This window comes from Taudactylus pleione, unplaced genomic scaffold, assembly GCF_031769625.1.
Source record: "Taudactylus pleione unplaced genomic scaffold, aTauple2 ptg000781l, whole genome shotgun sequence".
NCBI classification, from domain to species: Eukaryota; Metazoa; Chordata; class Amphibia; order Anura; family Myobatrachidae; genus Taudactylus; species Taudactylus pleione.
The window spans coordinates 4,675,807-4,699,997 of record NW_028285183.1 but is presented as its reverse complement, the minus strand read 5'-3'; the positions used below and the strand labels follow the sequence as shown (position 1 = coordinate 4,699,997).

Sequence of the window (24,191 nt, the reverse complement as noted above, 5' to 3'; positions counted from 1 at the left end):
GTAAAGTTGCATACACACGTACAGATTTTCTGTCCAACCATCCAACTAGTTGATTGGTTGGAATGAAAATCTGGTAACGTATGGGAGTAACTGATGATCAGCAATTTGCTCCTAAATGCCAGAAAACAGATGAAAATGGCGTCAGACAAGTTTGTTAAATGTTTGATCTAAACAATTTGTTCAAACAACAGTTTTTGTCTATTTTCCGGCATTTGGGAGCAAATTGCTCAGTGATTGACAGTCGGCTGCTGTTTGGGGGCGGGGAGGGGGCGTGCCGCCGGCATTGGGGGGGGGGAGGAAGAGTCCTGGATCTCCGTCGGGTGACGGGGTTTTCCTGGCTTCTTCCTGTAAACTACGGTGGCCAGCTGCGGGACCCTATGGGTCACCGCAGCCGGCTGATGGTACGCAGATTAACCGATGCTGCATTTGAACAACGCAGCTCGGTTAAGTAATGCACAGGGGAGGGACGTGATGCCTCCTGTGCATTGCCATATCTGCAAGGATTGCAATTGCAAAGCTGCCTGAGTGCATACATCATATCTATAGCCTGAGTGTATACATCATATCTATAGCCTGAGTGCATACATTATATATCTATAGCCTGAGTGCATACATTATATATCTATAGCCTGCGTGCATACATATATCTATAGCCTGAGTGCATACATCATATCTATAGCCTGAGTGCATACATCATGTCTATAGCCTGAGTGCATACATCATATCTATAGCCTGAGTGTATACATCATATCTATAGCCTGAGTGTATACATTATATCTATAGCCTGAGTGTATACATCATATCTATAGCCTGAGTGTATACATCATATCTATAGCCTGAGTGTATACATCATATCTATAGCCTGAGTGCATACATCATATCTATAGCCTGAGTGCATACATCATATCTATAGCCTGAGTGTATACATCATATCTATAGCCTGAGTGCATACATCATATCTATAGCCTGAGTGCATACATCATATCTATAGCCTGAGTGTATACATCATGTCTATAGCCTGAGTGCATACATCATATCTATAGCCTGAGTGCATACATCATATCTATAGCCTGAGTGTATACATCATATCTATAGCCTGAGTGCATACATCATATCTATAGCCTGAGTACAGCTTTGCAATTATGATCCTTACAGAATCAGGCCAGAGCATGCAAACCACTATGAGCCTGAATACAGATTTGTGCGTAACTTACACTAAGGGTCTGATTCAGACCCGGTCGCTCTGACAGAGCGCTCGCTCTGAATAAGGGCCGGGCTTTTTTTTTTTTAGAGCGGCCTCCTGGCCGGCTCGCATCGCTATGCGAGCGGCCATGATGATGGTCGCGATGGTCAAGACCATCGCGAACATCGGGCTTGTGACGAGACCCTTGTGGCCGCAAGTCCCAGAGAGATTTCGGCTCTAACAGAGCCAGAATCTCTCCACTGACATCACTCGTGATGGCAGTGGGGCTGCCCCCAAACGGCAGGCATTCTCATGGGAACGCCTCCGTTTGGGCATCCACTCCCCCGGCCCGCCCACCAAAGGGGGCGAGCTGTCACTCAACAGCGACAGCTCGCCCCCTTTGGTGCGAGACCTGGAGCGACGGATTTCCCGTCGCTAGCCGGGTCTCGCTCATGCGCACGGCGGAGCCGGCTCCATCGTGCGCATGCGCTGTGGGCCACCATTGACTCGGTTGCGAGTGCTCATCGCTTGCGACCGGGTCTGAATCAGGCCCTAAGTACGTATTAGGCCTGGAGAGCAAGTGTTACGTGAGTGCAGTAAGGGGGTGTTTGCTTAAGTGTGGTGAGCCCCTGGTAACATTTACTATATAATCCTGCTAAACGTCCTTCTATGTCATGCACACATTGAGATTCGGACAAGGACGGGCGCGTGCATCTGGCGCCCCCCCCGCCACCTCATTTAGCACACCCTGGGCCAGCTGGGGAGGGGGAGAAAAGAGGGGCAGAGACAAAAGAGAAGGAGAAAAGAGGGGGAAGAGTAACCAAGAGAGATTGGAGACAGAAAGGGAAAAGAGACGGGCAGTACAGGGTGGGAGCAGTACAGGGTGGGAGAGGGGAAGAGATGGGGGGGGGGTAGTGTTGTATTTCATTACATTTTAAATGTAAAACGCAACTTTACAATTTCCTAATAATGCTGCCATACACTATTCCCTCTTGTATATATGACGCTTCATTACATTATCATATTGTGTACAAATAGTGTAACATTTGCCACTAACACAGTTGTTATCGTTAGCCGTAAGTATACACATTATAAGCAAGTCATAAATAATATGGGTTTGGGGTTGAATGTATATGCGGATACCTGGACACAATAGATTTGTAAGTCCACTTTCTCACATGGACAGAATATTTACACGTATGTTCAAATAGCGAAATGCGTCAAGCAATGAGGTCAGATATGTATTTGCCAGGGGCTGATTATACCAGGTCAATGCTCTGCAGAGGTCAGTAAACCCACAATCTGCAGACCGTTACTATAAAATGTAATGTGGACATTCTGCTTAAAAATATTAGGTATGACGATATGGTTTACTGGCTAATGTTAGAGGTATCATAGTAGACATATTTAAGGGTCAGCATGTACCGCCCAAGGATAAGAAAAAACAGTATATATGCCCTCAGGTGAAATGCGTCATGCTCCCAGTCAGAAGTGGGCTTCATTGCTGCTGCACGCAGCTAGTATGGAAGTTACCAGTGGCGGCTCCAGAGGTGGGGCTGCTGCCCCGTGCAAGATTCAAATAGGGGAGCGACACCAACTGCCAGTGTGTTCTGCTCAGCGATGTTTGGGGTGGCAGTTGGTGTGACTCCCCTATTTGAATTTTGTACTGCGCTGTAGCCTCCCCTCTGCAGCCGCCACTGGTAGTTACCCCTTTGGTTGCCCAAATGATGACACTATTTTTTCTTCCTTATAAAGCCACTCTTTGCCGCTATAAAGACGCGGAGGGTGGAGCAAGTTGAGGCAGCAGAGACATTGTGCAGATTAAGTTCTTACCAGCGTATGTTCCAAAAGTGGGGTTAGCAGTAAAGTATTCACTCATGGTCTTATCAACATCGAGTGCAGTTGTAGTTCCTGGTGTGAATATTTGACCTACGTTGACGGAAACTTTATCCGTATTCCGGCTGCTTCCGGTCTGAGCTGCAGGTGAACCTGCCCTGAAAAGAAGCAGAGGAGGAGTGTGGAGAGTCAGCTCTTCTGCCGGGAAATAATTTAAAAGAGATCATTTAAACTGAAATGTTTTTTTTTTTTTTTTTATTAAGATTTCCCTTAACTTGTAGCTGCACTACTGTGTGCATGCCGCGTGACCAGTAACCCATCGGTGGTTTCACAGCGATTGGTGTCTGCTAATGTGACAGTTTGAGGTTATTTTGAGGGGAGGGGGGAGTGAGTGTGGCTTTAATCTTATGAGTCATGACGTGATGTGCAGACCCCCCTAATGCAGCATAACCATACACCCTTTCATAGGCTTGCCCATCGGTGGGGTGTCCATCGATTGTTACCATTGATTGGCCCATTGGAGATTACAATCGATGGCACAAAAAAAAAAAAAAACATTTATGGTTTGCACCCCCCTCTCATCCATCGAACCAACCAATGGTTCAGGCAACACTGGTTAACATCGGTTGGCCGCTAATGATGTTTTGCAGACATCGATGGTCGATGGCCATCCCTACCCTTTCAGAGAAGATGTGGCCATGTTACAGTATGAACGTCTGAAGGTGTGGATAGGCCCGATAATAATTACTCATCCCTGGGCTACATGTGGGACATTATCAGGTGACTTATGACAGAGCGCTCCGCCATCTTTACAGAGTGGGTTAATTGCTCAATTTGTTTGATTAAGGATGCTTGGTATTGTTTGCTTCACTCCCCGCCCCTGAGAACCCCCAACCTTTCCACCCCTGAATTATTCTCACCTTCCTTCTACTACCCTTCCCTCTCCTCCTCTGCCCCGGCTGCCGTCTCTGTTGTCTGCCCTCTCCTCCTCTGCCCCGGCTGCCCTATCTGTTGTCTGCCCTCTCCTCCTCTGTCCCGGCTGCCCTCTCTGTTGTCTGCCCTCTCCTCCTCTGGCCCAATTGCCCTCCCTGTTGTCTGCCCTCTCCTCCTCTGGGCCGGTTGCCCTCTCTGTTGTCTGCCCTCTCCTCCTCTGGCCCGGTTGTCCTCTCTGTTGTCTGCCCTCTCCTCCTCTGCCCTGGCTGCCCTCTCTGTTGTCTGCCCTCTCCTCCTCTGGCCCGGTTGCCCTCTCTGTTGTCTGCCCTCTCCTCCTCTGGCCCGATTGCCCTCTCTGTTGTCTGCCCTCTCCTCCTCTGGGCCAGTTGCCCTCTCTGTTGTCTGCCCTCTCCTCCTCTGGCCCGGTTGCCCTCTCTGTTGTCTGCCCTCTCCTCCTCTGGCCCGGTTACCCTCTCTGTTGTCTGCCCTCTCCTCCTCTGGCCCGGTTGCCCTATCTGTTGTCTGCCCTCTCCTCCTCTGCCCCGACTGCCCTCTCTGTTGTCTGCAATCTCCTCCTCTGCCCCGGTTGCGCTCTCTGTTGTCTGCCCTCTCCTCCTCTGGCCCGGTTGCCCTCTCTGTTGTCTGCCCTCTCCTCCTCTTGCCTGGTAGCCCTCTCTGTTGTCTGCAATCTCCTCCTCTGCCCCGGTTGCGATCTCTGTTGTCTGCCCTCTCCTCCTCTGCCCCGGTTGCGCTCTCTGTTGTCTGCCCTCTCCTCCTCTGCCCCGGTTGCGCTCTCTGTTGTCTGCCCTCTCCTCCTCTGCCCCGGCTGCCCTCTCCGTCATCTGCTCTGGCTGCCCTCTCTATTGTCTGCCCTCTCCTTCACTGGCCCGGCTGCCCTCTCCGTCATCTGCTCTGGCTGCCCTCTCTCCATTGTCTGCCCTCTACTTCACTGGCCCGGCTGCCCTCTCCGTCATCTGCTCTGGCTGCCCTCTCTCCATTGTCTGCCCTCTCTTCCTCTTTCCCGATTGCCCTCTGCTCCTCTGTCCCACCGACATCTTCCCCCCAATGTCTCTCACGCTAAAGAATAATTTGCACTTACCTCATGTCCAATATAGTGGTTCCCATATATCCTTCAGAACTGCGAAAACAGTCTTGAAACTGTGAACATAAAATAATATCTCAATAAGGTGTGCGGACAATCATTCTTCCTTCATACATGAGTGGGTGATGTGCTCTAAATACATACATACAGTACATCCACGCATCCAACCATCCATCCAGTACATACATACATACAGTACATCCATACATACATACATACAGTACATACATACATGCAACCATCCATCCAGTACATACATACGTCCAGTACATACATACAGTACATTCATACATCCAGTATATACATACATCCATACATACATACATACAGTACATCCATACAGTACATCCATACATCCATACATACATACATACATACAGTACATCCATACATCCATACATACATGCATCCAGTACATTCATACATCCATACATACATACTAGGGGTGTGCACCGGCCACTTTTCGTGTTTTGTGTTTTGGTTTTGGATCTGGATCTTTCTTCGTGTTTTGGATCTTGATTGATTTTGCCAAAACCACCCTTCCGTGTTTTGGGTTCTGGGTTTTGTGTTTTGGATCTGTATTTTTTTTTAAAAAAGCATAAAAACAGCTAAAATCACAGAATTTGTTGGTTTCTCTGCTCCTATGCTATTATTAACCTCAATAACCTTAATTTCCACTCATTTCCAGTCTATTCTGAACACCTCACACCTCACAATAGTGTTTTTATGTCCAAAAGGTTGCACCGAGGTAGCTGGATGACTATGCTAAGCGACACGAGTGGGCGGCACAAACACGTGACCCATCTAGGAGTGACACTGCAGTGGCAGACAGGATGGCAGTTAGAAAAACTGGGCCCCAAACTGTACATAATGCAAAGAAAAAAAAGAAGTGCAAGATGGAATTGTCCTTGGGCCCTCCCACCCACCCTTATGTTGTATAAACAGGACATGCACACTTTAACAAATCAATCATTTCAGCGCCAGGGTCTGCCAAACAACTGTGGCTGAAATGATTGGTTCGTTTGGGCCCCCACAAAACAAGCTGGCAATTAATGTGTCCCTGCACAAACTGGCTCTACGGAGGCAAGATGTCATCCTCATCCTCCTCATCCACCGATTCCTCACCCTCTTCAGTGTGTACATCCTCATCCTCACAAAGTATTAACTCGTCCCCACTTGAATCCACCACCACAGGTCCCTCTGTACCTTCTGGAGGCTGGTCTCCCTGGAAGAGCTGATAATTCATTTTGATGAACATCATCTTCTCCACATTCTGTGGAAGCAACCTCCTACGCCTTTCGCTGACAAGGTTCCCGGCTGCACTAAACACTCTTTCGGAGTACACACTGGAGGGGGGGCAACTCAGGTAAAATAGAGCCAGCTTGTACAGGGGCCTCCAAATTGCCTCTTTTTCCTGCCAGTACAGGTATGGACTGTCTGACATGCCTACTTGGATGCTGTCACCGATGTAATCCTCCACCATTCTGTCAATGGTGACAGTATCATATGCAGTGACAGTAGACATGTCAGAAATTGTTGCCAGGTCCTTCAGTCCGGACAAGATGTCCAAACTTGGTCCTGCCTGCCCTGCATCACCGCCAGCGGGTTGCTTAGGATACCTAAGTTTTTTCCTGGCAGCCCCAGTTGCGGGAGAAAATGAAGAAGGAGCCGTTGACGTGTCACGTTCCGCTTCAGCTGACAGTGTGTTCACCAGCAGGTCTTTGCACCTCTGCAGGCTTGTGTCGGCCGGAAAGAGAGACACCACATAGGCTTTAAACCTAGGATCAAGCACGGTGGCCAAAATGTAGTGGTCTGATTTCAACAGATTGACCACCCTGGAATCCTGGCAAAGCGAATGAAGGGCTTCATCCACAAGTCCCACATGCCGAGCGGAATCGCTCCGTCTTAGCTCCTCCTTCACTTTCTCCAGCTGCTTCTGCAAAAGCCTGATGAGGGGAATGACCTGACTCAAGCTGGCAGTGTCTGAACTGACTTCACGTGTGGCAAGTTCGAAGGGCTGGAGAACCTTGCACAACACGGAAATCATTCTCCACTGCGCTTGAGTCAGGTGCATACCCCCTCCTTTGCCTATGTCATAGGTGGATGTATAGGCTTGTATGGCCTTTTGCTGCTCCTCCATCCTCTGAAGCATATAGAGGGTTGAGTTCCACCCCGTCACAACCTCTTGCTTCAGGTGATGGCGGGGCAGGTTCAAGAGTGTTTGCTGGCGCTCCAGTCTTCGGCACGCAGTCGCTGAATGGCGAAAGTGGCCAGAAATTTTTCGGGCCACCCAAAGCGTCTCCTGCACGCCCCTGTCGCTTTTCAGAAAATTCTGCACCACCAAGTTTATTGTGTGAGCAAAACATGGGACGTGCTGGAATTTGCCCAGATGTAATGCCCGCACAATATTGGTGGCGTTGTCAGATATCACAAATCCCCAGGAGAGTCTAAGTGGGGTAAGCCACTGGGCGATGATTTCCCTCAGTTTCTCTAAGAGGTTGTCGGCGGTGTGCCTCTTACTGAAACCGGTGATACACAGCGTAGCCTGCCTTGTAACGAGCTGGCATTTCTGAGATGCTGCTACTGGTGACGCTGCTGCTGTTGCTGCGTAAGGTGATACATCTACCCAGTGGGCTGTCACAGTCATATAGTCCTTAGTCTGCCCTGTTCCACTTGTCCACATGTCCGTGGTTAAGTGGACATTGTGTACAACGGCATTTTTCAGGACACTGAGGACACTTTTTCTGACGTTTCTGTACAGTCTCGGTATCGCCTGCCTAGTGAAGTGGAATCTAGACGGGATTTGGAACCGGGGACACACTACCTCCATCAATTGTCTAAATCCCACTGCACTAATGGCGGATACCGGACGCACGTCTAACACCAACATAGCAGTCAAGGCCTCAGTTATACGTTTTGCTTCAGGATGACTGCTGTCGTACTTCATCCTCCTCGCTAAGGACTGTTGGAGGGTCAATTGTTTAGTAAAAGTAGTGGTGTTCCTACTTCCTCTCTGGGATGATGAACGACTCCCAGCAGCAGCAACAGCAGCAGCGGCAGCAGTAGGCGTAGCAATGCAGGATCCTCCAGAGGAATCCCGGATAGGAGAGTCAGTCATGCCAGTGACATGGCCTGCAGGACTACTTCCGATCCTGACTAAGGAGGAAATTGACGAGGAGGGAGTTGACGGTGTGGTTTGCAGGCGCTTGGATACAACAGGACAACGGGATTTAGGTGTCCCTGGACTGCTTACGGTCTTAGCCAAAGTTTCTGAACTTGACAGTAACTTTTTATGAACGCGCTGCAGGTGCCGTATAAGGGAGGATGTTCCTAGGTGGTTGACGTCCCTACCCCTACTTATTTCACCTTTACATATGGTACATATGGCAAGACAGTTGTTGTCCGGATTTGGATAGAAATATTGCCAGACCAAAGAGGTGGAATGTTTGGTCTTCTGCCCAGGCATGACCGTGATGGGCTTTTTCATCCCACGGACAACAACTGTCTCCCCTGGAGCCTGATTTAAACAAACCACATCACCATCAGAATCCTCCTCGCCAACTTCCTCCTCAGCACCAGCTACACCAGTATCCTCATCCTGTTGTACTTCAACAGTGACATCTTCAATTTGCATATCAGCAAGTGGACTGTGGGTGCTCCTTTCAGCACTTGCAGGGGGCGTGCAAATGGTGGAAAGAGCCACCTCTTCCCGTCCAGTGCTGGGAAGGTCAGGCATCGCAACCACCACCACACTTGGACTCTCCTTGGGGATTTGTGATATCTTCTTAGAAAGCACAGTTCTTCGCTGTGCTTTTGCCAGCTTAACTCTTTTGATTTTTTTGGTGGGAGGAGGGCTTCCATCGTCATGTGAAGCTGAACCACTAGTCATGAACATACTAGGGATCGACCTTAGCCGTTCCTTGCCACTCCGTGTCGTAAATGGCATATTGGCAAGTTTACGTTTCTCTTCAGCTGATTTAAATGTCTTTTTCAAGGTCATTTTCCTGAACTTTGCCATTTGGGATTGTATGTGCCCTCTACTATGACATTGGGCATCGGCCTTGGCAGACGACGTTGATGGCATGTTATCGTCTATGTCATGACTAGTGGCAGCAGCTTCAGCACTAGGAGGAAGTGGTTCTTGATCTTTCTCTATTTTATTTTTATCGGAGAAAGTTTGGTCCTCCATTTATGTTATATCGATTTGATATATACGTGCGGCTAAACACAGAAAATAATTTTTTTTTTGGTTTGGACTGGAGTGTACTTTGTGGGTTACAGCACCCTTTAACGGTCAAGCCAGCCGGCCCTTTACTTATGACACAGGCGCACGCTTGGCACTACTTTGTTGATGCACGTGCGGCTACTGCGCACACAATTCACAAACACAGAAAATAATTTTTTTTTGGTTTGGACTGGAGTGTACTTTCGGGGGTTACAGCACCCTTTAACGGTCAAGCCAGCCGGCCCTTTACTTATGACACAGGCGCACGCTTGGCACTACTTTGTTGATGCACGTGCGGCTACTGCGCACACAATTCACAAACACAGAAAATAATTTTTTTTTTGGTTTGGACTGGAGTGTACTTTCGGGGGTTACAGCACCCTTAACGGTCAAGCCAGCCGGCCCTTTACTTATGACACAGGCGCACGCTTGGCACTACTTTGTTGATGCACGTGCGGCTACTGCGCACACAATTCACAAACACAGAAAATATTTTTTTTTTTGGTTTGGACTGGAGTGTACTTTGGGGGTTACAGCACCCTTTAACGGTCAAGCCAGCCGGCCCTTTACTTATGACACAGGCGCACGCTTGGCACTACTTTGTTGATGCACGTGCGGCTACTGCGCACACAATTCACAAACACAGAAAATAATTTTTTTTTTGGTTTGGACTGGAGTGTACTTTCGGGGGTTACAGCACCCTTAACGGTCAAGCCAGCCGGCCCTTTACTTATGACACAGGCGCACGCTTGGCACTACTTTGTTGATGCACGTGCGGCTACTGCGCACACAATTCACAAACACAGAAAATAATTTTTTTTTTGGTTTGGACTGGAGTGTACTTTCGGGGGTTACAGCACCCTTAACGGTCAAGCCAGCCGGCCCTTTACTTATGACACAGGCGCACGCTTGGCACTACTTTGTTGATGCACGTGCGGCTACTGCGCACACAATTCACAAACACAGAAAATAATTTTTTTTTTGGTTTGGACTGGAGTGTACTTTGGGGGTTACAGCACCCTTTAACGGTCAAGCCAGCCGGCCCTTTACTTATGACACAGGCGCACTCTTGGCACTACTTTGTTGATGCACGTGCGGCTACTGCGCACACAATTCACAAACACAGAAAATAATTTTTTTTTTGGTTTGGACTGGAGTGTACTTTCGGGGGTTACAGCACCCTTTAACGGTCAAGCCAGCCGGCCCTTTACTTATGACACAGGCGCACGCTTGGCACTACTTTGTTGATGCACGTGCGGCTACTGCGCACACAATTCACAAACACAGAAAATATTTTTTTTTTTGGTTTGGACTGGAGTGTACTTTGGGGGTTACAGCACCCTTTAACGGTCAAGCCAGCCGGCCCTTTACTTATGACACAGGCGCACGCTTGGCACTACTTTGTTGATGCACGTGCGGCTACTGCGCACACAATTCACAAACACAGAAAATAATTTTTTTTTTGGTTTGGACTGGAGTGTACTTTCGGGGGTTACAGCACCCTTAACGGTCAAGCCAGCCGGCCCTTTACTTATGACACAGGCGCACGCTTGGCACTACTTTGTTGATGCACGTGCGGCTACTGCGCACACAATTCACAAACACAGAAAATAATTTTTTTTTTGGTTTGGACTGGAGTGTACTTTCGGGGGTTACAGCACCCTTAACGGTCAAGCCAGCCGGCCCTTTACTTATGACACAGGCGCACGCTTGGCACTACTTTGTTGATGCACGTGCGGCTACTGCGCACACAATTCACAAACACAGAAAATAATTTTTTTTTTGGTTTGGACTGGAGTGTACTTTCGGGGGTTACAGCACCCTTAACGGTCAAGCCAGCCGGCCCTTTACTTATGACACAGGCGCACGCTTGGCACTACTTTGTTGATGCACGTGCGGCTACTGCGCACACAATTCACAAACACAGAAAATAATTTTTTTTTTGGTTTGGACTGGAGTGTACTTTCGGGGGTTACAGCACCCTTAACGGTCAAGCCAGCCGGCCCTTTACTTATGACACAGGCGCACGCTTGGCACTACTTTGTTGATGCACGTGCGGCTACTGCGCACACAATTCACAAACACAGAAAATAATTTTTTTTTTGGTTTGGACTGGAGTGTACTTTCGGGGGTTACAGCACCCTTAACGGTCAAGCCAGCCGGCCCTTTACTTATGACACAGGCGCACGCTTGGCACTACTTTGTTGATGCACGTGCGGCTACTGCGCACACAATTCACAAACACAGAAAATATTTTTTTTTTTGGTTTGGACTGGAGTGTACTTTGGGGGTTACAGCACCCTTTAACGGTCAAGCCAGCCGGCCCTTTACTTATGACACAGGCGCACGCTTGGCACTACTTTGTTGATGCACGTGCGGCTACTGCGCACACAATTCACAAACACAGAAAATAATTTTTTTTTTGGTTTGGACTGGAGTGTACTTTCGGGGGTTACAGCACCCTTAACGGTCAAGCCAGCCGGCCCTTTACTTATGACACAGGCGCACGCTTGGCACTACTTTGTTGATGCACGTGCGGCTACTGCGCACACAATTCACAAACACAGAAAATAATTTTTTTTTTGGTTTGGACTGGAGTGTACTTTCGGGGGTTACAGCACCCTTAACGGTCAAGCCAGCCGGCCCTTTACTTATGACACAGGCGCACGCTTGGCACTACTTTGTTGATGCACGTGCGGCTACTGCGCACACAATTCACAAACACAGAAAATAATTTTTTTTTTGGTTTGGACTGGAGTGTACTTTCGGGGGTTACAGCACCCTTAACGGTCAAGCCAGCCGGCCCTTTACTTATGACACAGGCGCACGCTTGGCACTACTTTGTTGATGCACGTGCGGCTACTGCGCACACAATTCACAAACACAGAAAATATATTATTTTTTTAGCACTTGGGGGGAGCACCCCTGATGGACAGAGCACCCCCTGGACAACACTACAGCACTCCTTTAGGACTGGGACACTGCACAGGACTTTGGAGTGGACACAGCCCCTATGGAGAACTGACTGCACAACACAGTCCAGCCAGCCCCTATGGACTTTGAAGTAGTGGACACAGCCCCTATTAACAACAGCAGCACAGCACAACACAGCCAGCCCCTATGGACTTTGAAGTAGTGGACAACAGCAGCACTACACTACACTACACTACACAGCCCTAACTCCCACCCTCCCTCTTCACTGTCCACAGCCGAGTGAGAAAATGGCGCCGACGCGGGTACCTTATATAGGATCCAAAACCCGCGAGACTCGGAAGGCGGGATGATGACGTTTTGCCTCGATTTCAGATCCGAGTCAGGCGGGAAAAGTCGAGCCTGACTCGGATCAGACTCGGATCGGGGGGGTTCGGGGGGGTTCGGATTTCAGAAATCCGAACCCGCTCACCCCTAATACATACATACAGTACATCCATACATACAGCACATATACATACAGTACATACATACAGTGCATCCATCCATACATGCATGCATACATACAGTATATCCATACATACAGTACATCCATACATGCATACATATATAAAGTACATACATACAGTACATCCATACATCCATAAATACAGTACGTACGTACATACATACATAGAATACGTACGTACGTACATATATACATACAGTACATACATACAGTACATACATACATACATACATACATCCATACAGTACATACATACATAGAATACGTACGTACATATATACATACAGTACATACATACAGTACATACATACATACATGCATACATACAGTACATACATACAGTACATCCATACATGCATACATACATACAGTAGTATGTATATACGTACGTACGTACTGTATTTATGGATGTATGGATGTACTGTATGTATGTATATATGTATGCATGTATGTATGTACTGTATGTATGTACTGTATGTATATATGTACGTACGTATTCTATGTATGTATGTATGTATGTACTGTATGGATGGATGTACTGTATGTATGTACTGTATGTATTTATATTATAAATACATACAGTACATACATACAGTACATCCATCCATACAGTACATACATACATACATACATACATAGAATACATACATATATATTATACATACAGTACATACAGTATATACAGTACATACATATATACATACATACAGTACATACATACAGTACATCCATACATGCATACATACACACAGTACATCCATTCATACATACAGTACATGCATACATATATAAATACATACAGTACATACATACAGTACATCCATACATACATGCATACATACACACAGTACATCCATCCATACATACAGTACATACATACATACATATATAATACATACAGTACATACAGACAGTACATCCATACATGCATACAGTACATACATATATACAGTACATACATACAGTACATCCATACATAAATACAGTACGTACGTACATACACAGTACATGCATACAGTACATACATACAGTACATCCACGCATCCATCCATCCAGTACATACATACATACATACAATACATACATACATACATGCATCCATCCATACAGTACATACATACATACAGTACATCCATACATCCAGTATATACATACATCCATACATACATAAAGTACATCCATACATACATACAGTACATACATACATACATGCATCCATCCAGTACATTCATACATCCAGTACATACATACAGTACATCCATACATGCATACATACAGTACAACCATACATACATACATAAATACATATATAAATACATACAGTACATACATACAGTACATCCATCCATACAGTACATACATACATACATACATACATATATACATACATACAGTACACCCATACATACATACAGTACATACATACAGTACATCCATACATGCATACATACACACAGTACATCCATCCATACATACAGTACATACATACATACATACATATATAAATACATACATACATACAGTACATCCATCCATACAGTACATCCATACAGTACATTCATACATCCATCCATACATACAGTACAGCCATACATACAGTACATCCATACATACATACATACAGCACATATACATACATACAGTACATACAGTGCATCCATCCATACATACACACAGTACATCCATCCATACATACAGTACATACATACATACATATATAAATACATACATACAGTACATCCATCCATCCAGTACATTCATACATCCATCCATACATACAGTACAGCCATACATACAGTACATCCATCCATACATACATACAGCACATATACATACAGTACATACAGTGCATCCATACAGTATATCCATACATACAGTACATCCATACATGCATACAGTACATACATACAGTATATCCATACATACAGTACATCCATACATGCATACAGTACATACAGATATACAGTACATACATCCATACATGCATACAGTACATACAGATATACAGTACATACATACACACACAGTACATGCATACAGTACATACATACAGTACATCCATACATGCATACATACACACAGTACATCCATCCATACATACAGTACATACATACATATATACATACATATATACATACATACAGTGCATACATACATACATACAGTACATACATACAGTACATCCATACATGCATACATACAGTACATAAATACATATATAAACACATACAGTACATACAGTACATCCATCCATACAGTACATACATATATACATAGAATACATACATATATACATACATACAGTACATCCATCCATACATACATACATACATACATACATACATACATACATATATACATGCATATATACATACATACAGTACATCCATCCATACATACAGTACATACGTACATATATAAATACATACATACATACATACACTACATCCATCCATACAGTACATACATACATACAGTACATCCATCCATCCATACATGCATACATACAGTACATCCATCCATCCATACATGCATACATACATACATACAGTACATACATGCATAAATACATACAGTACATCCATCCATACATGCATACATACAGTACATACTGTACATCCATACAGCCATACATACAGTACATACATACATACGTAGATTGATCTGACAGAGCTAGAACATTCCTGGTCATTGTATTCGGCTTCCATCAGATAATACAGGTCGGTGGTATTTTCACCTGTACAGATACGTACATATGGCGATTGGCGGCCAGATAGAGGTAAATGGTCAACTCTGTTGACCAAGTCGCAGTCTGGGTTCCCCTTTATTTATGCCATATGTGCACGTTATGGGCCTGACTTAGAAAAAACGCTATTGCAGCGTGACTGCGTCTTCATGCTAATGCCGCAGATGATGGTATTTGTATAGAGAAGTCACCGGCTTTAGCACAAATGCGCTGCTGAGCGTATTAAGGCGTACCATCGGACGCGCCATCAGAGATTGCACCAGCCCTAAGGAGGCGCTAAAAGTCCATCTGAACATGGGACCTGCTTCAGCAAGGAACGCAAGTCTACAATCGCACGCATACGGTCACTGCGAAAATATGCCAATAAATGTGATCGCACTGCCGCCACAGCGCAAGAATCAGACGCCCAGCACTACATAAAGCCGCCTCCTTACCTTTACTCACAGCCACAATAGCTAGCAAGACATCGTAAACATCGGTAACATCGAGGACCATCGATCACATTAGCATTAGCTGCTTCCTGTGTGCAACTAGACCTCGCACCGCCCTAATTATGCAGGCCCCTGTAACGGCGTCCCAACACACAGGCACGTCTGCTCTCGCCCGATCCCCCCCGTCACCACCCACAAGTGGCACTTCCTGACAATCATTATTAGAAAGATCTACGTACACACTGCGATCCCTTAGCCCATCGCAGTGGCTAGTTTGCGCACCCGCAGTGCGGCTAATACGCATGCGCAGTGCGAAAACATCGGCCGGGTGCATGCGAATTCGCGGCTGCGTTCCTTCCTGAATCAGGCCCATGGGCGTCTGCATCAGTGCAGCTGCATCTGCAGTCACTGATCGCGTCTGGCTAGCCCCTCCCCCCTACCACCCGGAAACACCCACCGAAATTTTGCGGCCTCAATATATTATATTTTTTCTTCTTCGTAAGGTGGGAGTCTGCCCACACCTGCCCGAGTTGACCCACGGCCTCTCCCAGTACCGGGGTCCGGCAGAGCTGACGGCAGCCCACTGCACACACAGCAGCGCACAAACCTTAACCCCATAGAACGCCTCTGTATGACATGAGCGACTTCCATTCTATCGTGATAACATAGAAGGAACTGCGCGGCGCTGATCTGAGTATATCGATAGCGTAGATCACACGACGCTGCTGTTTGCGCTATAAAGCGTGCGTATGTAAAATCATTTCCCCGACAATGCAATTCTGTGCCTGGAATCCTCATTATAGCTGCTGCGGCATCTAGGAAAAGGTGGCCCCTTCCCCTAATTAGAGTCCCGGGGTCTGATCTATGCAGGATCTGCAAATTAATTTTGTTAATTCACATTAACTTAATTTCGGCGCTAATCCGCTGCTACGCCTGATTCAGAGATGAGCGCTATATAACACATCGGCTGCGTGGGTCTTTGTACGCGGCGTCTGTGCTAAAATGCGCAAAAGCAGCAGGAGGCGTCTGTAGTAGAAAGACGCCCACCGCGCACTTTTGTGATCTGCTGCTGCATAGTAATAAATATTTTCCTATAGTCATGGCCATCAGAAAACAGCCACCGGAAGATGGCCACCGAACAGCGGCGGCGGTGCCACCATAACGACATTCCTTGTGATGGCATTATTAGGCGCACATGTGCTGTCAACAACACATATTTGCGCACACACAAAGGTGCAGTGCACCGCTTCCGATTGTGCGCAGCTTAATTTACTTAATTACACATTGGATGACCATCGGTTACCAACCATGAGAGGGTGGCAGCCAAAACAACCCCAACATTGAATGGGAAAACCATTTCCATGGAGCACTGAACAGCATTAAATGATGTAACCTCACTGCAGCCCATGCCCAATACATGAGACGTTATTCAGGTCACTGCATACTGATGAACATTATATTATGAACATTAGAATATTATTGGCTGATGAACTGTACTCACTTTATCTAGCACGTGTTTGTATACAGCGACATATTCTTGCGACGATGGGTTTGGATTAAACTTCATGTTAACGTCAAGAACACCAAAGAAACTTTCACCTGAGTAAGAAAAATTTAGATTATTTCACATTCATGAAAACACATTTTTCTATGTCTGCACTGGCCGAACGTTTAACCTGGGACGCCCGTACCCATCTCCTGTTGTCCACTCCACAAATTTATAAGACAGATTCATTTCCTCTCAGGCTTATTTCCGAAAGTGCAGTCATGGAGCCCAAATTCTCTTTTGCGATATCGTGCGCCTACATATGAGCAAATGCTCCCAGTAATACGAGGAAGTGCGCAGATGTTAGGGCCAAGGCCGCGGCGCCTGACAGCGGACACTTGTGTACCTTTGCAAATGCTGATATATATTTGGCAGATTGGGGGTGTTCCTTGTTGATGGTGCAGCAGGCGCACAAGTCACCCTAGGTTTATACCCACTTGTAAAAATGAGATCTCGTTTTTTGGGGGGGAATAAGATTATTTAAATTAGATATATATATATATATTTTTTTTAACACAAAAGTGTTTTAATTCTCATCAAGCCAAAAGATTAAAAATAATAAATGCCTGTAACGCTCAGACTAGCTCAGTCCTGGCTGAGCCTCTCTACTCTGACCTCACTCTGGGTCATCTGTCTTAGGGGGTCATTCAGACCCACTCGCGAGCGGCAGTACGCTCGCAAGTGGGTCGATGTTCCCCACTGCGCATGCGCACGACGGAGGGTGCTCCGTCGTGCGCATGCGCGAGACCCGGCGAGCGAAGGACTTTCCTTCGCTCGGAGTGTCTCATCAAAGGGGGCGTGCTGTCGATGGTGACTGACAGCACGCCCCCTTTGGTGGGCGTGCCGGGGGCGTGCCTGCCAGACGGAGGCGTTCCAAAGGGAACGCCTACCATCTGAAGCCGGCCCCACTGACATCACTAGTGATGTCAGTGAGAGTGATTTTGGCTCTGATAGAGCCAAAATCACTCCTGGCCTTGCGGTTGGGAAACCCAACCGCAGGCTTTCACTCGCAGTTCCGATGGTCGCGATGGTCAAGACCATCGCGACCATCTTTTTGCACGCTCGTATATGCTGTGGGTGGTGACCCACAGCTATACGAGCGTCCAGGAGGACGCTCCATTTTAATGGAGGTGGGCCCTGATTCAGAGCGAGCGCTCTGGTCAGAGCGTCCGGCTCTGAATCAGGGCCTTAGTTCTCTGCGGAGCCTCTCTCCAGCCCCGCCTGAGTCCTGTACCACGCACACAGGGCCTGATTCAGAGCGAGCGCTCTGTCAGAGCGTCCGGCTCTGAATCAGGCCCACGGTTCCTGCCACTCTGGCCCACACATCATCATTTTATCTTGCACGGGAGGATCGTAAGTTCCAAATCTTGAACAGGTAGTGAAGTCCCTCTTCCACAGCTCTTTCTGGATCTATCCCCACCTAGAAGATTCTTCTCTCACCTGGAGGTCTCATCTTCCATGGTCCTGTGTCTCTCTGTTGTATGAACCTTCCCATTCTTACTGATGTCACTCAGGGGTGCAGTTATACACTCTGCCATGGGGGCATGATCTGTGTTACTTTCCTTTTTGAAATCTATGTTTGGAACTGTAGAATTGCAGACATGACATTTCCTCACCATAGGGGAGATGTATCAAACCTTGGAGAGAGTAAGAGAAGTTTCCCAAAGCAACTAATCAGCTTCTAACTGTCATTTATCTAGCACAGTCTATAAAAGGACAGTTAGAAGCTGCTTGGTTGCTAAGGGCAACATCTCCACTTTATCTGTATCCACGGCTTGATACATCTCCCCCCCTTGAGAGAACCCCAAGTTGTGCATTGCTTTCAGGGGCGGGATGTCCTAAGGGCGGAAATGCGGTCAAACCCCCAAAAATGACGTTTTCGGGGGTTTGACTGCATTTCTTATATGTACTAAGCTCCAGAATGAGATGCATTCCGGAGCTTCGACCCAGTGGGTAATGCCTTCTTTAGATGGCGTTACCCAATAGAAGCCTATGGATTCTCTCTGCATCCTGCAGTGAGAGGGATCCGATCCCAGTGCGCCCGGCAGCGCACGCATCATTCTGCGCATTCAGAAACAAACAGTTCTTTACAGGAGAGCTGTCCTTTGCAATTTTCTAAGTACATATCGGCGATATCAACTGCCGGTGTGTACCTGATATGTGGCGGATACGTCACGGATGCGATGCTTAGTACATCTCGCCCAAGGGGTCTATTATTGAGCATCAAGACTATGGTCGCATACCGCTGACATTTTATCACTGATTATTGCAGCAATAAAAAATGAGTTATCGTCACAATTTAACAAAAAATATATCGCCTGACCAGTCTCGGTAATTGATAGCCGGCAACAGGGCTTATGGGTACTTCATAAATCTGCCCTATCATTGACACTATTAATCTGTAACTACAGGCAGGTTCCTACAAAATCCACCAGGGGGCGCAACCGACAACATTTAAAAAAGAAAAAAGCCAATTGTGCTCTATTTTAAGAAAGTGGGAGAAAAGTAATTGTGACCTTCATCTGATCATACCAGAAACTTGGCAAATGCAAGAAATCCTGCAAAGGACGTTCTGTATAGCTGGGAAAATGACATTTGCCTTTTGTTGCTGTTCTGTCCCGTGGTGTCCTGATAAACTCCATGGGGGGAAACTTACTAAGAATAGTGGGCCTGATTCAGACCTGGACGCTATTTGCGGACGCTCGCTGACTAAAAGGGGCCGGTTATTTAAATCATGTGCTCGCACTGCGTCGCGTAAAGCCGCCCACTAAGCAATAGCGAGCAGCCGCACTATGCGCTCGCACCTGTATAAAGACGCCCCTTTGCCACTCGCAACACACGTCATCTCCGGCAGTTGTAGGATTAATCGGGAACATCGAGAGCCATCGGAGCTGCTCGCAGCGCTTGTGGTAGCCTTTTCCCACCACAACATTGCGAGCAGTTCTGGCTAAAATACAACCCAGTCACGTGTGTAATGACGCTACTTTGCTAATTATGCACGCCCATTAAATGCCGTTCTGACGGTCGGGCACGCCTGCATTCGCACAACCACACCCCCGTTTACAAGCACCTTCCCCTGTTACCACCCACAAACGGCGCTATCGGTCACTCAAAATAGCGGCCCGACTGCGGGCTACGGGCGAGCACTTTCCCATCGCAGTGACTGGTTCGCGCACGTGCATTGCGACTCATACGCATGCGCAGATTGCGTAAAATCGGTCAATGCGAGTGAGCGCAGCATAGCGTCCGGGTCTGAAGCAGGCCCAGTGTTTGGCCGATTTGGCCAAATTCAGTGATCAAGGTGCGATTTTAAAAATTGGGAATTTACTTTTGTACAAATCACATGTCAAACACGACTGCGCAAGCCAAATCACGTCAAATCACCATCGAAGCAAACATTGATAAAATAACATTGGCCCCAAAGCAAATCACTTATTTACTAAGAATCAAGTTTACCAAATCGACGAGACTCGCACCCAAATTGCACCTCAATGCACGAAGTCAGTGCACATGGTTTAAAAATCGTGTTGACATAAATCAATTTAATTAGCCCCAACTCAATCAGGATGCTTATAATAGCCAACAAAGGGCCTTATTCATTACCGATCGCAACTGCGATTACGCACCAATAGTTGTGTTCTGCGCATGCCTATGCATCGCAGTGCGTGTGCACGAAGACTCCACTGCGATCGAGACTGTGATCACAGTGACTACACAGACTCATCGCAGAGTGATTGACAGGAAGTACCGTTTGGTAGAGGTAATGGGGTGGTCAGCGAAATGTACTGTAGGCGTGCCAGTGCATTTGAACGCCGTTGCAGGGACGTGCAGAAATTAGCCACTGAGATGCCATGTGCAGCTTGGGCTTTCACTGCGTGCGATGAGGTTAGTAATTCCTGAGTAAGGTCAGAGCCTGTGTAAGAGTGTGTGAGGCTGTGATGGTACTCCATGTTACTGATGGTATCTCAGTCTTGTGTAATGAGGTTAGCAATTCCTGAGTAAGGTCAGAGCCTGTGTAAGTGTGTGTGAGGATGTGATGGTACTCCATGTTACCGATGGTTTCTCAGTCTTGTGTAATCACTGCGTGCGATGAGGTTAGTAATTCCTGAGTAAGGTCAGAGCCTGTGTAAGTGTGTGTGAGGCTGCGATGGTACTCGATGCTACCGATTGTTTTGCAGTCTTGAAAAGTATTACAGATGTGTGTAGGGTAAAGTGGGCGTCCTTATGTTAGGCTGCAATGGCATAGCGATCGCAATCATTAGCATATTTTCACAGTGAGACTGCGTGCATAATCGCTGCTGCGATCGCAATATCGATCCTTACTGAATCAGGCCCAAAGTCGGCTGCGGCACCCTCTTTTTGCTGACAGGCACGGCTGAGGAAGGATACTCAGTCGTTTGCGCACAGGCGCTTATTTCATTTAGTCTGCACCAGCTGACTGAAGGGGCCCAGGAGCAATTCTGACCAATCAATGTTGCTCCGTTTTCACATGCGAATTTGGGGGGGTGCGAGTTCCATCGTATCGCTCACTTGCAATTTCAGTTGGGAATTCAGGTGCGGAACACACCCTAATAGACTGATCTCGCACACGCCATAACACGACTAGTTACACCATCGAATGACAAAACGCAAGCAAACAGAAATGTTGGTAAATGTGCACTTTGATGTGTAAAACATTCCGGCGATAAGGCGTGAGAATGGTTCGCATTCCAACACCATTCTTAGTAAATTTCCTCCCAGTTATGAGAAATGGGTTGTAGAGTCTCCACACTTAGAAAGACCCATTTTTGGGGGGAGATAACGGATCTTTTGCACCCAGCGTGGGTTTGGGTATCACAAGACCCACCCATCCATTAATGCAGTCATGACAGTATAGTATTTCATTATATTTGATATGTAAATGCAACTTCTCAGTGCTAGAGACAAACAGACAGGACTAAATCTTACCTAGTTTGCAGGTTGAGTCGCCTTCATTGTAATAATAGTTTAGTTGGCACAGGCAGACGTATGTATTGTTGAGCTGCAGGCAGGTGGCTTGGTTTCCACAAATGCTCCCTGTACACGTACTCGGCTCTGTGTAGAGAATGTAAAACTCTAAATACAAAGTTACAAGCGACAACACATACAGTGGCGCGATTTATTAAAGTATACAACCCCAAAAGTCAACCACATGGTCTAACTATCCTCACATGTTAATATTAGAGATACCTCCTGCATTAGGCAAACTAACGCTGGACACCACAGACCCAATGGTGCATCTATAATGGGTGCAGGGTGTGCCGTGCACACTGGCCCGGGGGTCCAGATTGGCCCACAGTGCACTCAATGCTTTACTTACCTCCTGCCAGCCGGATGCTTCTTGTTTCCAGCATTATAAGACAATGTTGAGAATATGGCCCTGATTCAGAGCCGCTCGCTATTTGCGGTCGTTCGTTCAAAAACAAGGGGTGGCTATTCAAATGAACCGTTCGCACTTTGCGGTCTGTTCACGCCTCTAAGTCTGAACGAGCGAGCAAAACTTGCGGTTGTAATTTTGAAAAATACGCCCCCTGGCCTCTCGCATCCTACGTCATGTCCGCTATTTAATAGATTAATCGAGTACATCGAACAGCGTATGAACTGCTCGCTATTCTTGTGGTTGGTTTTTCCTGCCACTATATTGCGAGCAGTTCTGACTATAAAACAACCAAGTGACGTGGTCAATGACGCTGCTGTATTAATTATGCACACCCATAAAACGCCCGTTTTGACCTTTAAGCACGCCTGCGTTCTGATCTCCACTCCCCGTTTTCAAACACCTTCCCCTGTTACCACCCACATACGCCTCCTCCTGTCACTCAAATTAGCAGGCATTCGCTATATAGCGAACAAACGATTTTCGGCCACACTGACTGGTTCGAGCATGCGTATTACAAAATCCGTACGCATGCACAGTTGTGCGAACATCGCTCAGTGCGAACGAGCGGCCGCTTACGAGCGGCTCTGAATCAGGCCCTATGTGCCTTGTCCAGGAGGTAAGGGGGCTCATGGACAGCAGCACATGGGACCCCCAGCTTTATAATTCCCCTGCGCTGTCCCCGTTGCTTGCAATAGGGGCCGCAGTCTGGAGTAATTTACCAAGCTACGAAAAACTAAGCGCATGGTACTGAGGGCCTGATACAGACCCGCTCGCGAGTGTTATGCGCTCGCGAGCGGGTCGATGGTGGCGCATGCACACGACAGAGCGGGCAAACCGTCGCTCCGGGTCTCGCTACAAAGGGGGCGTGCTGTCGATGTTGAGTGACAGCACACACCCTTTGGTGGGCGGGCCGGGGGAGTGGCTGCCCAAACTGAGGCGTTCCCATGTGAACGCCTCCGTTTGAGGGCGGCCCCACTGACATCATGAGTGATGTCAGTGGGAGAGATATCGGCTCTGTTAGAGCCGAAATCTCTCTGGGGCTTGCGGCCACGAGACCCTACCACAAGGGTCTCGTCGCAAGCCCGATGGTCGCGATAGTCTTGACCATCGCGACCATCTTCCTGGCCGCTCGCTATAGCTGTGGGTGGTCAGCTAATTTTTTAATGGTCGACTATAAGAACTTGTATATTAGAAGGTGAATGTATTAGAAAAAAAGATAATGAAATAACCATCTGATGTTAGTTATTTAAATAATGTTTTTGTCTAGATAAATAAATCTTTTCTTGTGGGAAATATTGTCTGTCAGCGCTTTCTATTCTGTGCTATACCTTTCTGTCTATGAGGGCTGAGTA

At 47.0% G+C, this 24,191-nt stretch overlaps 1 protein-coding gene across 1 annotated transcript in view; it reads right to left on the bottom strand.

Moving 5' to 3' along the window:
• Positions 1-24,191, bottom strand: part of MUC13 (mucin 13, cell surface associated) — a 54,700-nt gene that overhangs the window by 25,539 nt on the left and 4,970 nt on the right. Inside the window, exons 3-6 of the mRNA XM_088457737.1 lie at positions 22,389-22,514; positions 17,397-17,494; positions 5,052-5,110; positions 3,017-3,177 (exon numbers count right to left, since the gene is read on the bottom strand). Coding sequence (XP_088313863.1) covers positions 3,017-3,177; positions 5,052-5,110; positions 17,397-17,494; positions 22,389-22,514 — 444 coding nt within the window. The remainder of the gene's footprint in view (positions 1-3,016; positions 3,178-5,051; positions 5,111-17,396; positions 17,495-22,388; positions 22,515-24,191) is intronic.